Raw genomic sequence first — 15,216 nt, 5'->3', positions numbered from 1 at the left:
CTGTATTAAAGGTAACATTTTCCTAATATTCACATGACTGTCTCTATCGACTCACTAAGCGAGATCGAGCAAATAAGCCTGAGGCATGTTTTCTGGTACAACAAATAACCAGCGTTTGTGGAAAGTTGTCGCTTTCATTTCAGCTTGGTTCTATTCCTGTTATTTAAGTAGATGGTAGGAAGTGTAGGCGAAACTCCCACTTCTACTTTACTTGCACCAAGTCTATTCAATTCTCATTATTTGCAGATGCGCACGACTACATTTACATTGCGGACGGCAGCGACGGCGGCAGCAGCGCGTACGTCTTCTCCGCCAGCGTTGACGCAGAGCGGCTCAGCACCGGTGGCAGCTACAGCCACAAACGCAGCAATAGCAGACGGCGCACCTACAGGCGCACGCCCATCGGCGGCGCGCCTACAAAGCGGCCCAAAACATCGCCACCAACACCGCCACCACCACCACATAATATGCTTCCATTTAGCTTCCAGCAACAACAATACGAAGAGCAACAAGAAGATAGCCTGCAGCAGCGAATGGTTGCGAAGGCGCTCAACGTCACCACAACCACTGCCACAGCCGTGGCGGCGACGACAGCCGTCATAATAGGATTTGGGCTCAGCACGGTGGGCCATGCCGCCCACAACGCATTGGGGAGCAGCCGCAGCAGCAGCGCAGACAGCAGCAATCATAATATGCAGCAATTGCCGCGACAGCAACAACATCTCCATCGTCATCAACATAACATGGCGGCCGCCGCCTCCTTCGCCACGTCACCGCTTAGCGCCACCCTCACCACAACTGCCACCACAGTGCTGACTGCTGCCAAAGCGGCTGCCACAGCGACCGCAACGACGGCTGCGGAGAACCTATTTAGCGGCGTCGCCGTCGGCCTTGGCGCGATGCTAATCAACGACACACTGCTGTTTGACACCAGTGGGAACGGCACGAGCGTGCTCTTCGCCAACGACGACGACGACAACAACGGAAGTGACCTTATGAATGGTAGCATGGTGAATCTCACCAGCGGCAATGCGACCGCGGGCGACGAGGACTTCGGCGAACTGCTGCGTATGGGCAGCACGTCAGTGGTGCTGGGCCTGCTGATTCTCATCACAATAATTGGTGAGTAGTGCAGCTAACTCTTACAATTCAGAAATTAAAAATTAGAACCGCTGGCGTAGGCACGCGTCTGTGTGTTTGTAGCCTGTCGACTAATAGCCACGTCATTCATATTCGCTTTTGAAGTGAAATTTAATTAATTGCTTTTCGCACTTTTAATGAAGTCAACGCATCGTAAATGCGAAGAGCAGCAAATTAAACTTGAATAAAGGTTCCGAGGCCGCGAGTTGCGACCGCCGCATACTGCATAGCCCCGCATAAGCAGAAAGTTGTTGGTGACAGTTGTCATTTCGACTCGTTTCACTTTCGCATTTATCTGCGTGATTGTTGTTGTTGTTGGCAAATTAAAGTTGGCATAAGCCATGCCAACGACAGCACTTCACCTTTGAACTTTCACTTAATCAGTTGGGTATTTTCGCGCAAACAACAACTGCAACACACAGCGCCGCGGTGGCGCGTCGGAAATATGCAAAATTTATGCAAACTTTGACTGAAAGTGAGAGGGCAAGCAAATATGTAGTTAACGGCGACTGCTTTTACGAAATGATATGCCTCAGGGTGACACTTGACATGCTCCGCCCACCAAAGCGCCACCAGAGGGGAAATGCATTTTTTCTCTCCCACCAATAAAGGCTTTTGAAGTATCTTCAGACGTTTATGCCATAAAACGAACCGTTTTCTTCTGGGGAAGATCTCTAAACGAACTGATGTGTGCTCTTCTGTCTATCTAGTATAAGATTTTATGGAAAAAAACATTAATTATAACTTAGTTCACAGCATGAAGTCTCTGCGAAGACAATCAAAATTTAAAAAGCTGTCATTGGAGCTCCAGCTTGGGTATAAGTTTCAAAAGAATAACACACGATTCATTAATTTAATTCTGGAAACTCATTATGAATTACTGAATTAATTTTCCAAGTAAAATGTATCTAAAATACCAATAAGATTTTCGAAGAAAGTGTTTGATTTTTATCAACTTATTTCTTCTCTCTCAAAATGCCCCAAACTAACTAAATTCTAGAATTCCAACCCTTTCAATTAATAGGAGATGTTAGAAACCTCACTACATCCGAGCAGCTAAACAAGCATAGAAAATAAAAATGCACTCCTTGCAAAATTGTCTCCTATAAATATACCCTGAATTCTCCGTCGCTCTATTGAAATGTCTAACAATATGTCAAGCAGATAATAAAAGCACAGTTTCATCATTTTTTTGCTTTTTTTTTTTTAAGAATCCATTTGAACTGTCATCCCATCACAAAATAAATTGACAAGCACGCAGTGAGCTGAGCAAATAACTAACACACCATAAATCTGCACACACCCTGTAAGAAATCACACAAACCCCAAAGCAATTCGGTTCGAGTTCTTAACACTTTTGCGAATTCCTGCTAAGAATAACTTTAATATATGAATATAACCTCGAGCATAACTGATTTAGCATTTGGGGGCGCAAAGTGTAACACTGGACGAAGTATCGATAGTGTGGCCACAGAGTCTATTAGAAATCGCGTCTAAAGCAGGCATCCGTAACGATGACTACTCTTCATGAATCTCGTAACTGAATTTCATCTCGTATGGCCAAAACTGCTCTATGCGTGACACATTAACCCACCAGACTAACCTAACCTAACTTATAACCTGGAAGTAATCTGCTAATTTTGTCTGTAGTTGGAAACGAACCAGAGAGAGTTAACAGAGAAACAAGTTTTCAGGATATCTTCATTTGGGAGAGTGTCTTTATTTCTAACATTCCGAACTCAGCATTTCTCTGCTGGGCATTTATTTAAAATGTAAGTGTTAACTTAATCATGTGTGTACAAGACCGCCTTTAGGCACGTCTATCCATTCGTGTATTCATATTCGTTTTTGTGAGTTTTGTTTTCCAATTTAACGAGCCAAAAACAGGGGCCTCCACTGAAAAATTAGAAACAAAACCTCAAGAACTTAGCGATAATCTCCAAATCAACCATCACGTTGAACAAAATGTTTTCTTCGATTTTCTTTGTATCGTTTATACTGTTAAACACAATCATATTACTAGATTTCTTTAAATATTGACAGGGCACACCCTGTATATACATGTAGATGCCACAAATACGTGTCTCTCTAAATAGCCCAATTTATGAAAAATGCTAAATTATATGCTTCAATTGACACGAGAGTACTGCGGCTCAGATAAAGCTGTGGGCAAATCTCACCACAAATCGCATCTCAAGCGGGGCGGAAAGGGTGTTGGTGTTTACAAACACATAAATGACAAAAGGCAGGCTGACACAAAGCGATGCGAAGGCGAAGTGAGCGAGTTCACTGGGTACAGTTTATTGTGAAGCACGAGTACTTGGCATGCAATTTCGAATATTGAAAATTATTCAAAAACGTATACGCACGCTGTTCACACTTACAAGCACATAAGTTAAAATTTGCAAGCAATTCAATTTATTCAATTCGAAGGAAAGCTCTTTTTCGCTTACTACTTCATCGAATTTCACACTTCAAAGGACAGCGCAACTTTAAAGTATTATATTTTCACTAAATGACTCGATGTAAATTTTTGTGCAAATTATAATAATTTAACAAGTAAGGAAGAGCTACGTTCGGAAGTATGAAATGTTCATAGTCATGCAACTTGCAAGGATTAAAGCCAGGGAAGTATCGTCAGGTGCATAAGACCTTTTAGTTACATGGGATCCAGGGCGAGCTTTCACCTTCATTCATTCAGAAAAACACACTATCTCAATTTTATTAAGATAACTCACTTGCTGGCCGATATGCGGTATAAAGTCACCCGGAAGTTCGAAAGTCTTTATATTAAGTATATGGTATATTGGGTATATGTACTGATACAACAAGCACGCTCTCTGCGCCTCTTCGATATTTTCGTGGAAAGAAGCATATTTATCAATTCAACAGCCTTAACAGCAGTAAATGTGATTAAGAAAATAAATACATATGACAACGTCATGTACAAATTTGTATACTTCGTAGAGCAGTCAAACCTGGATCTGTGCTACCTATGCGCTACTTAAGAGATAATTTGTTTGTCTGTGGCCTTTGCCTTGGGACATAAATTTGGGCGCAAAAAGCACGAATGAATTCTAAAAGCTTAAGTCAATGATTAAATATCGTAAAGTAGTCATCTTAAAATATCAAAAAGACATTTTGCTTAACTAAAAACTACCCTCATTGTGCAAATTTATTAGAAATACCCAACTCTACTGCACTCTGACACATAAGAAATGTTCCAGAAGCTGAATGTAGTTGAATAGGAATTGAATTATACAAACCCTCATTTTATCAAAGCTTGACTGTTAACAATTTATATCGCCTTAAAATATCGAAGATCTCCATTAAAACAAGCACCAGTTGCATCAAAGCATATTGATATCAATATTGCCACAGCACCATCACTGCTCATGCCCAGCTGCAGCTGTGTTGGTGTGTGCGTGCGTGTAAATAACAGTAAATTTATGATGTATAAAAACGGCTTTATTGTGGATTATTGGAAATAATTTCTTTGCATCAACGAGAGTGTATTTGTCACACAAGCAGAGTTGATGATTCTTGTACTTGTTCAACAACAGACACCCAGGCATGGAAACACACACACAAACAAATGCATGTTATTCCTTTTGATTTATTTTATGTTTGCCATTCAATAAATACTTGTTAGGCTTAATTTCTCACCATACCCTTTATACACACACCCTCCTATCTGCTATTTACTCTTTAGTAGTCGCTTACGGTTGAGGCATGATAGGTTCCGAGAAGAATTTGCGCAATTTGAATCACTTCAAACTGAACTGTAAGGGTGACTTTTTCTTTTAAGAAAAATAAATATTTGGTCAAAATTATAGGAAAGCATTTGGAATGGATGCAGATGATGAAGCATTCCCCAAGCTAGCTCTTTAGCTGGGAAACGGAAAATTCTATAATGAGAGTTAGGAGAAGGTCGATTTTTAAACAATATACACACGAAAATCACTTTTCTCATTGCTAAACAATTAACCAAATCCTTTGTAGTAACAACAACATGCTTAACCCGTTATGCACCAGCACCACACAATTCCTGTACGAAATAACATTAAACTCTAGTGAGCCAAACATTCTAAGCTTCTATGAATAATTTTTTGTTTGAGACATCGCAAAATTCTCCCGACTGGAGATTGCTGGTAAAGCTCTATGAATTCCGCAAGCATTACAACGTCCAAGCAAAAAACCCTTTGCTGGTATCTGTGCATTTATAAACTTTTTCAATATGTCGAAAAGTTCACTTGCCCATAGACCTAAGTGTATTTAAAACTCATTGTCCTTGACACCGCGAATTGAGCAGCCCCATAATGACCACAAAAGCTGGCCAGCAGCTGTTGCCAATGGCCGCAATTCAAATCTTTTATGTCTTCATCGCAGACAAAACAAAGTACAATAAAGAAAATGTGTAATCAGAAGACGAAATCTAAAGCAACAAAAAAGAGCTTTCAAATGTATAAATTAAATTTCTGTTAGTCAGAGTATTTATTAAAATTGAAGAGAAAATTAACCAGCAATCATTTCTGAAATGTTCATGTTATTCCAGAAATAATAAAATAAACTGATTTATTCAGGATACAAATTCAACCCTTACTCGAAATGTTAAGCCAATCCAGGTTTCAATCACCAAAAATATAACAACTCCCCGATCGAAAGATTTTTGGTTGTATTTTATTTATTTTATATAAATGAGGCAGGGCCCATAATAGTTTTGATCTTCCCTCTTATATCTCGCCTCCTAGGCTCATCACATCTTGTCCCGAACTTCAACTTTGCGCAAATTGAAAACATAGCACAATCCCCAATCTGTCAAACTTTCTGAAACGCTTTAAATATTTGGATAAAACTAAGTTTCTGCCAAAGCACATCCGGCCAGCTGCAGGTTTGTTTGGAAGCCCCACCGACCCACAGGTTCCTTCTTAGAAATGACTTCCTTAGAATTCCATTTATTTGAACACTCTAATCCAAATAAAGTTGTGGGTGATAAAATAACACAAATCCACAAAAGCAAAGAACTGTTCCAACAACAACACACACTGAGCAGAGATGGATTATCTAAGTAAAAATGTAGCTGGAAGCGTTCGGACGGAAGAATGGAAAGAAAGGAAACAAGCAGCTTTATGTTTTGCGCTTAGCGTCAAGTAACAGGTAACAACAACAAAAACGAACAATTGATGCCCAGCAGAGAATGCAACAAATTGCAGAAGCCACTGAAAAGAAAATGGAAGAAATAAGCCACAAGCAACGCCCAGTGAGGCTTGCTCACTCAAAAGCAAAGCAAAACGAACGAAAAAAGGCAAACAAAGCACGGCAGAAGAAGGCGAAACAAGAAGGAAAAAGTGCGACTAACTGATGACAACAGAATTCAAAGTAGAAAGAAATCAAATTTGAAAGGACAACAACGCAAAGATTGTGCGCCAGAAAATGGGCAAACTGTAACAAGAGCCGCAGTTGCCAAGAACCAAGAAATGGCGCAATAGTTTCGTTTTGCTTTCACTATTTGCTTTGCCTTATTCCGCCACTTTCCACTTCTATTTTGCCAGCCGTTTACAGCTAAGCACATGTCCAGCTGTTCTACTGGTGAAAACAAGTTTTCGAAATCAAAACAAAAAATCTTGTCCGAGAAAAAATGTTGGGAGAATGGAGCATCGAGAACGCTAAATACATTGAAGCCATGCACAAAGCGACGTGAAGTTTCCAAGTGATAAAGTAGAAATGGTAAATTGAAAAATGGCAACGGTATCAGCCACAATGGCGCAACAATAGCAACAAAAATGCATTAAACAACAATCAACAATTCACTGCCGGTCTGATTTCTTCCCAAAAAAAGGTGTTGCACAGGAATTCACAGCGCAAAAACAGAACGACCGAAACGTCGAAGGTAGAAATGCGAGAAGAGCGAGGCAAATATGTAAGGATGTCTGCATTAGGCAAACAATAGAAGAAAATCTCAATAGACACTTTGTGGAAAAACACCTTTTCATTTAATGTCCCATTTAAACTAGCACAAAAGAATTTGTGGCGCCAATTCGTTGAAATATCTGCTGTGTCGTGATAAATGAGCCAAAAGGTATGGATTTTTCCGTATTTTTTTGTTTAGTCCATAAAAATTATTTTAATCAAACTTCAACTATTTTTTTATAATTCTAATGAACTTTAATGGACCAAATATGTACCATTTTGGCCGACCGCTTTTTGCCATTTTTCCGCTAGAGACATTATTTCATCAGTATAAAACTTTTCTGGTGTCTCGGCAAAAAACAGGAACAAGTGATTTCCAGCCAACTTTACTCCATTAAGGGAGTTCTGCATTGATCGAAACAAATGGTAGTCCGATGGTGCAATTCGCCGAGTCATCAAAGATGTGTGTGGTCTAGCGTTGTCCTGATGGAAGATGAAGCGCTTTCTGTTGATCAGTTCTGGCCATTTTTTTCGATTGCATGCTTCAATCTCATCAGTTGTTGACAGTAAAATGTAGAATCAATCGTTCGACCAGGCAGGATCAGCTCATAGTGATGATTCCTTTCCAATCCCACCAAACACTCAGCATAACTTTTCCAGTCGTCAATCCTGATATTTTTCGCACATTATTGTCGTATTTGATCCACTGTTTGTCTCCTGTTACCATTCGCTTCAGAAATGGTTCCATTTCAGTTCGTTTCAGCAAAGAATCGAAGATGTTAATTCGGTCCATTGAATTTTTCACAGACAATTCATGTGGTATCCAAACATCGGGATTCTTTTTGTAGCCAGCTTTCTTTAAATGTTTCAAAACCGCTTGATGATGAATGTTTAGTTCCTTAGCAATGTCATGGCTGCTTATGTGACGGTCCTGGTCAATCTTTTCCATAATTTCTTCGACTTTTTCAACGGTAGGTCGACCAGAGCGAGCTGCGAACCATTGTTGAGCTACACGAACTGATACAGCATTATCTCCGTAAACTTCACAAATTTCATTGGTGGCTTGCATGGCATTCTTCCCTTTTTTAAATAAAAATTTCAAAATATAGCGAATATTTTCATTATTTTCACTCATTTTTGAACAGCTGTAGCTTTTTCTAGCTTCGCCTAATTTACATTTTTTCGGTAAATGAAGCTTAAAAACTCATATATCATATGGTATACGATTGCAAAGACATCTAACGGCAAAGTACGAAAAGACTTTTTCGACTATCCAATATAATGTATTACAAATCGAACCTATTATTTTTAGATAAAATGTCAATTATTGTACAACTACTCGTTAGTTGGCGGTCCAAAGTAGTTAAAAGCCAGAGGCCAAATTTCAAAACAATGCCTTTTATTTTACTAAATAGAATGCATTATGGATTCGACGTGCATTTGTGGTTGCCCTTCGAAGCATAGTTTTTATACGGAAAGCCTTAAGCGGCAAGGCGAGCCAGTAACGATTTCGCTGTCAACAAATTGTGTGACACAAAAATATGCACTGCGGAGGCGGAGACTATAAATTGGCCACAGTTTGCTGAGATACACATGCCTACCCACATCATATCGTTATACTATATACATATATACATGTGTGTTTGTGTGTAAGAGTGCTTGCACCGACAATTGAACGTGAAATTGAGCATGAGTGACACATGAGCTCGCAGCAGCAAACAAACAGGAGCGCAAAAGCGGAAATCAACCAAAGAAAGTGCATTCTCGCATTTCCATCATATGTATAACACATGCACACATGCACAGCAAACAAACATTGGTATTGGCGTATGTATGTACTATGTGAAAGTGCATATGCATAAAGTTTGAAAAACTTATTTTTCTTCATTGTTCGCATGTCACGGGCGTTCGCTTGTCATTTCCAGCTGCCACTGAGCGGCACCCAATTTAATATTCACATTCAACGTGCTCGGGCGTGGAAAGAAAACAACAGCAACAAAGTGGATTGCACACATCGCAGCAAACACAAAAGATATCAGCAACGCTTCAATTTTCGACGAACTGCATAAGATTGCATTTGGAGAATGTATCAATTCACGTTTCTCTTCTCTTTTGCAACCCTTTAGGGTTTTCCAGCCAAATGCTCTATTGTAATAGCTCAAAACTTCAATCGAACCCAAAAGTGGACGGCTGAAGTGAAACGAACGAACTGTCTCCAGATGGGCGCGAAAACTTTTCTGACCCTTAAACGGTTTTCGAAATTCACAATCTCGCAGCCTCACCTATCATTGGTGGTTTACAGGCTTTCGAAGCCGTACTGAAATGTTCGTTTCACTTATCACAAAAATGCCGAACCTAAACTCTACAACATCCTACGTAGCCAGAGACAAAAATCGGAAAATATTATGCACATCTTGAAGCTCAAATGCAATAGTCCTGCTGAGAAATATGCAAGCGTGTACATTGTACATACTATATGTATAGACGAAGCTCAAGTTGTGTAAACAGCTGTGTGGAAGCATACAAGCTACACGAAACAGGTGAAAGTCGTTTATCGGATTCTTTGCAGTCATAAGTGCCAAGGTAAAAGTGACAGTGTGCCGTAACCTACCCGGCAACCAACACTTGTCGCTTGTCTCCAGCTTACACTAACAAAACGATATCAAAAGAGAATGCCTGTGTAGTCGGCATCTACGCATGGCAGCTACAACCGTGGCAGGGGCGAGCACCAGACGCACACACCCGCAGAACAGACGTCGCACGCAAGGCGTTGCAATGTGTGTGCAAAAGGCAAAGAGAGTCTATTCAAAACGAAGCCAAAAAAGAAAGTGTGCTTTGAAAATTGCTTGCCACAAATTGTGGCGGAAGTTTAATTTTCGGTAAATCAGCGGAAAGAAGAGTGTACACGAGTAGCGGACTTTTTGGGCGTTTTACTTTTCATTTCTTTTTCGCTTTTATTTTTCTTTCAGTTGCGTGGATACATGTATGTAAGTACTACTTTAAAGTGAAAAGGATGCGCCATGAAAGGAGAAAAAGCGAAACCGTTATTAGGTTGCCAGTGTGTTGCACTTTTATTCACATTCACGCATTCGCCACCGGAATTGCCTTGTACCGGCGCATTCGAGTGCCTAAGGACATAAGGACATTACACGCCTGCCTTTGATCAAAGCGACAGACACATCATTACTTACTGCATCACCCGCAGAATATGATCCAAGGCCAGTAGTTTCCAAAAATTCACAAAGGAGTGCGCGTCTCCATTGTTTGGATGTTGCTCATACGGCACGTGGTCCATCAGCGTTACAGCTATTAACTGCGGTAGTCAAAAAAGGCTTTTCGTATTTCTAATCAAATTTCAACTAATTTTTTTTTCTACATTTATACTAATAAATAAACAAACAAATTTTTCCGCTAGAGACATTATTCCATCAGTGTAAGTCGAAATTTCGAAATCTCCAGAACGGAAGCGAGCGAACCATTGTTGTGCTACACGAACTGATACAGCATCGTCTCCGTAAACTTCACAAATTTCATTTGTGGCTTGCATGGCATTCTTCCCTTTTTATACAAAAATTTTAAAATATAGCGAATTTCTTCATTATTTTCACTCATTTTTGAACAGCTGTAACTTTTTTTCAACTTCCCCGAATTTAATTTGTTTTTGGTGAAATGTAAAGCTTCATTCAATCTCACCTTTCCAACACTATATGGTATGACCCAGTGTGGTTGCACTGGAGATATACGACTGCAACGACATCTATTGACAAAATAGGAAAAGAGTTTTTCGACTACCGAATATATACATATAATCAGCGCGACGAGCTTAATTGATTTAGTCATGTCTGTCCGTCTGTCCGTCTGTCTTTCTGTATACTATATACTCCAACTAACGCCACAGTTTTTGAGATATCGATCTGAAATTTCTTTTCTCCTCAAGAGGCTGCACATTTATCGGAGCTGCCGATATCGGATCACTATAGCATATGGCTGCCTTACAAACTGAGCAATCAGAATCTAGTTCTTGTATGGAAAACTTTTTCCTCCGATGAAATTGTAGCGCATAGCTGTCATAAAAACTAAAAGATTTTGTACGAAACCATTATTTTATTTGTGAAGGGTATAATAGCTTCGGAGCAGCCGAAGTTAAGGTTTTTCTTGCTTGCAGCCACTTTTGAGGGTCACTGTGTCGTGAAAGAAGCAACCACGAAGTGGTGGCATAGCTACTCGGCGTTGCAACAAATTTGCGTTATCTTCACATTCTCTTCAAGTGGCCCTAACATTCTCGTAAACAGTATTCTTTCCCACCTTTTTGGAGAGCACTTGCCGTCAGCAGTTATCTTTATTTCTATGGCGCATTTTCTCCGTTTTATTTTCCGCTGACGAATGCGTATGTATGCGTAATAGGAGTACGTATGTGCGCCACTTATGAAGGCACATCGCATGTTTCACTAGCACCGCAGTGTTGCAGATTTACCCAACTTTATTTTCACTGATTTTTTATGATATCGCAGCACGAGTATTATTTTACTACTCAATTTTTTGGGGTGGCGGGCGATAGTTGGGGCAGGAGTTGAGAAATCTCATTCCATCTCCGCTTTAATTTTATGCTTCCTAATGTACTTATCCTGCGTGTTTGCGCAGCCCAGACTGCGTACGTACAGCGGCGGGCAATGGCTTAAAACCAATGCGGAAATTATAAGCGGAATTTATGTTAGCGATATACACAATTATTCAAGGACGGAGGCGGGGCACAAACACACTATTCTTGCAAAAGTAAAATAATAATTTCAAGTGCTAAGAACCGAAAATCAGCACGTGACAGCGGATTACATTGATTTCTCTCCATACCTAATACCTTTCGCTTATAACCATGGATGCTTACACCTCTATAAAAGAACGCTGGGGCTCTCACACTCATTCAGATAGCCAACCAATGCTATGCGCCAGGCAACTGTATGTGAAATTGCATAAAAATTCTACGCTGGCCATAAGTCGGTGCACAGATGCTGTATTTAGCGTAACAACGAATTCAAAATTCACTTTCATTTCGCGTTTGCTATTAAGTATGCGTGTGTATGTGTGTGTTTATGTACTCAATTGCATACACACAACACTTTGTTTTTCTTTCTCTTTCTTGGAAACCACCGAATTTTACGAGCGAAGTCATCACTGTTTAAGGTTATTTAATGCCCTCGCCGCCATGATGTGGCACAGCGCTTGCATTGTAAAAAGCCACTGCCCACGCCCCGCTCAGCCGCCACTTGGCTATCATTACATGACACATTTTTATTTTGTTGCACTCTCTAAGTGTGCAACTTTAATGTCGAAGCAGCGTTCTCTTCATTTGCACTCTTTTGTTTGTGCGTATTTTGTTGCATGCAACGCGCGTAAAGTTTTTAATCATCAACGTCATTATGATTACCTTTTCCCCGGCAATTTTTCAAGGTTTGGCTTTTCTCGCCGTTTTGCTGCTGTTGTTGTTGCTGTTGCATCCATGCTGCTTTAATGTCCTCGCTGGCCCTGGCGCTGGCTGCACTTTAGCATGTAGATAGTGCAAATGGAAAAGTTTGCCAAGTCAATTTGCGCAACACGCTCCGCAGCTACGGATACTATGGACTCCGCATAAACGAAACTACTTATGGGTTCACAGGCTAAGTTCGCTTTTAAGTTCCGCCTATTACGGGCTTTAAGCCGCATTAATTGCAATAAAGGAACGGGGCAAACTTAATTTATGATGTGATGGTGTTATAAAGTTTTCCAACTTAAAAAGTGTTATTTATGGACTTTGTCACACCAAAATACGCGCGTAAGGTGTGAGAGGGCAACTGGGCCAGAAAGAAGTGCGAACATTAGATAAATGACCTAACTTAATGCTCCTGAATTCCAAGGGAGCGGAAAGTAGAAGAAAAATACTTCCAGGCTCATTTGCAGACTTGAAATAGTTTACAAGCTTTCGTGTCCAAATCTCAACCAAACCCTATTAAATCTAATCACATAGGTGAACAGCCTGCTCGTGTGTTTCCTCCTTCCTCCTGACTTCTTTCAAGATTGACAACGGCATAATATACTTAAGGCTCGAAGCTGCGAGAATAAACTATAAAATTGTACGACAGAATGGATGAAATTAAAATTATCTTTAAACTTAAAAAAAACTTAAAACAAGGGTAATTCGCATATGCCTAAATAACTGAAGTAATTTGGCTCATTATCCGCCACATAAATTCATTTGCGATAATTTCCATGGCAAACTATAATGACAGCCAGCTTTGGTGAATGATTTATCGCATGCATTAAGATATAATCCCCGACAAGCACATACACATGCACACATACCGATGTAAGTGCTCATTAAGATAATATGGTTGTGCATGCATTATCGCAACTTATCCATTTTAATCTACATTAGCGGCTTGACTGGCTGCCGCAGCGAGAAATGGCTAACGCCTATGAAAAGTCACCGCTAACTCCAGCGTTGTCATTGTCATGTCGGTGCACTGCACATTGACACATCGACACGTGACTTATTGACAGCGCCATGTCTGCTGAATCGTTTGATTAATTTCGATACACACACCCAGTGCAAGCCATATTCACAGTTATAGGAATGCAGACACGCTAAAAAAGACAATGTCAATGTGATTAAGGACTAGACCGCTATACAGGGTGTGTCCGGAAAGTACTAAAACTGAGGCAAATTAAAAAAATTTATTGAACCAATCGTTACAATTGTTTAAAAACGATCCGGAGGGCCACATCTGGGTTGTAGGGCGGCTGCGGAAGCTTTGGGATGCCGACCTTGGTTAGGTAGCTGTTCACAAGAAAGGCGGTGTAAGCCGGGGCGTTGTCGTGATGCAACTTTCAATCGCCTGCGATGTTTTGACGGACCGGTTGACTCTTCGTTTGAGTCCCTTGAGGACTTTCACGTAAAACTTGGCGTTGGCGGTTTGTCCAGGAGAAACTAATTCATGGTAGACGATGACTTTAATGTCAAAAAAGACAATGAGCATCGTTTTCACTTTGGATTTGCTCATTCTTCCCTTTTTTGGGCGAGGAGACGCCGGCGTGTGCCACTCGGAGGACTCGGAATCATACTCAAAAATCCATAACTCGTCACCAGTGAAAAATTAATCGTTCGTTAGAGCAATTTCGGCTTGCACCACTAACAGAAACACGTTGCCCGAAAATGTTTTTCCTAATTCTCCAGGTGCTCGGAGACAACATTCGGTGCGCGCACGCTCCGAAGTACAGTCGCGGCGAAAAAAAAATCAGTCCTATTACTTTCCGGACAAACCCTAAATTTCAAGTAAATCTATACAGTGCCATAACTAAGAACTGGCACAAGGGATCGCAGTAGCAAAGGGCACCCATGGACAAACCATTTTGAGAAAGTGGGCGTGGCCCCGCCCTCTAATAAGTTTAATGTACATATCTCCTAAACCACTAAAGCTACCAAATTTGCCTAGCCTAAGAATCCCTACAAACAGTATGAAAATAGAAGAAATCAAAAGATAACCCCGCTCACTCCCCATAAAACTTTCCACTAATAATTCCTTTAAGATATGATAACTTTTGACCAAAAATTGTCCAAATCCAACAAAAACTATTCAAGGTACCTAGATGCCGAATATGTTGACCCCAGTAGGCGATATGCAATTGAAATTCAGAGAGAATTAACTGAGCAAACAAACCGAAGACTTTTATGGAATACTTTTTATTTTTGAATGATATTTTCTTCTCCTGTATTCATAACTGTATATTTATGTCTTCGCTTTTCTCTTTTCATGCCAACAACCACGCCCACACAATATTCGCTGTTCAAATACTCTTCAACACCGGCGATAATTGCGAACACTGATGTGGCACCACAAAAACATGCCAACTTGCCGCACATTGATTATAATAATGCGCTGTTGAACGCTTTCACCACTACGTACATCGACCAACATGGGACTAATGGCTTGTAAAAACTGAAATGAATTCCTCCGTATTTACGGCATGGACGCTGGCTCACATGAAATCATCAAATCGCTGCCATGTTTTTTTGTATTTGTATGGAAAACAAACACCAAAAACAATCACCATTATTGACTGCGTTGGCATCGACACGGGCTGTTCATTCGTCGACTCCTTTTTGGTCTCGCTTTCCGCGCTGTTGTTGCTCCTGGC

The 15,216-nt window shown here is 40.5% G+C and overlaps 1 protein-coding gene across 3 annotated transcripts in view; it reads left to right on the top strand.

The window, feature by feature from the left end:
- The window catches only part of LOC126755020 (5-hydroxytryptamine receptor 2A), a 138,219-nt gene that overhangs the window by 57,915 nt on the left and 65,088 nt on the right, over positions 1-15,216 (top strand). For all 3 annotated transcript variants that reach the window (XM_050467279.1, XM_050467278.1, XM_050467280.1), the window contains one exon: positions 247-1,122. In XM_050467279.1, the coding sequence (XP_050323236.1) occupies positions 247-1,122 (876 nt within the window). The remainder of the gene's footprint in view (positions 1-246; positions 1,123-15,216) is intronic.

This window comes from Bactrocera neohumeralis, chromosome 4 (genome assembly GCF_024586455.1).
Source record: "Bactrocera neohumeralis isolate Rockhampton chromosome 4, APGP_CSIRO_Bneo_wtdbg2-racon-allhic-juicebox.fasta_v2, whole genome shotgun sequence".
Lineage (NCBI taxonomy): Eukaryota > Metazoa > Arthropoda > Insecta > Diptera > Tephritidae > Bactrocera > Bactrocera neohumeralis.
Note: the sequence above shows the minus strand (reverse complement) of the source record. Positions and strands in the feature narration are given on the sequence as shown.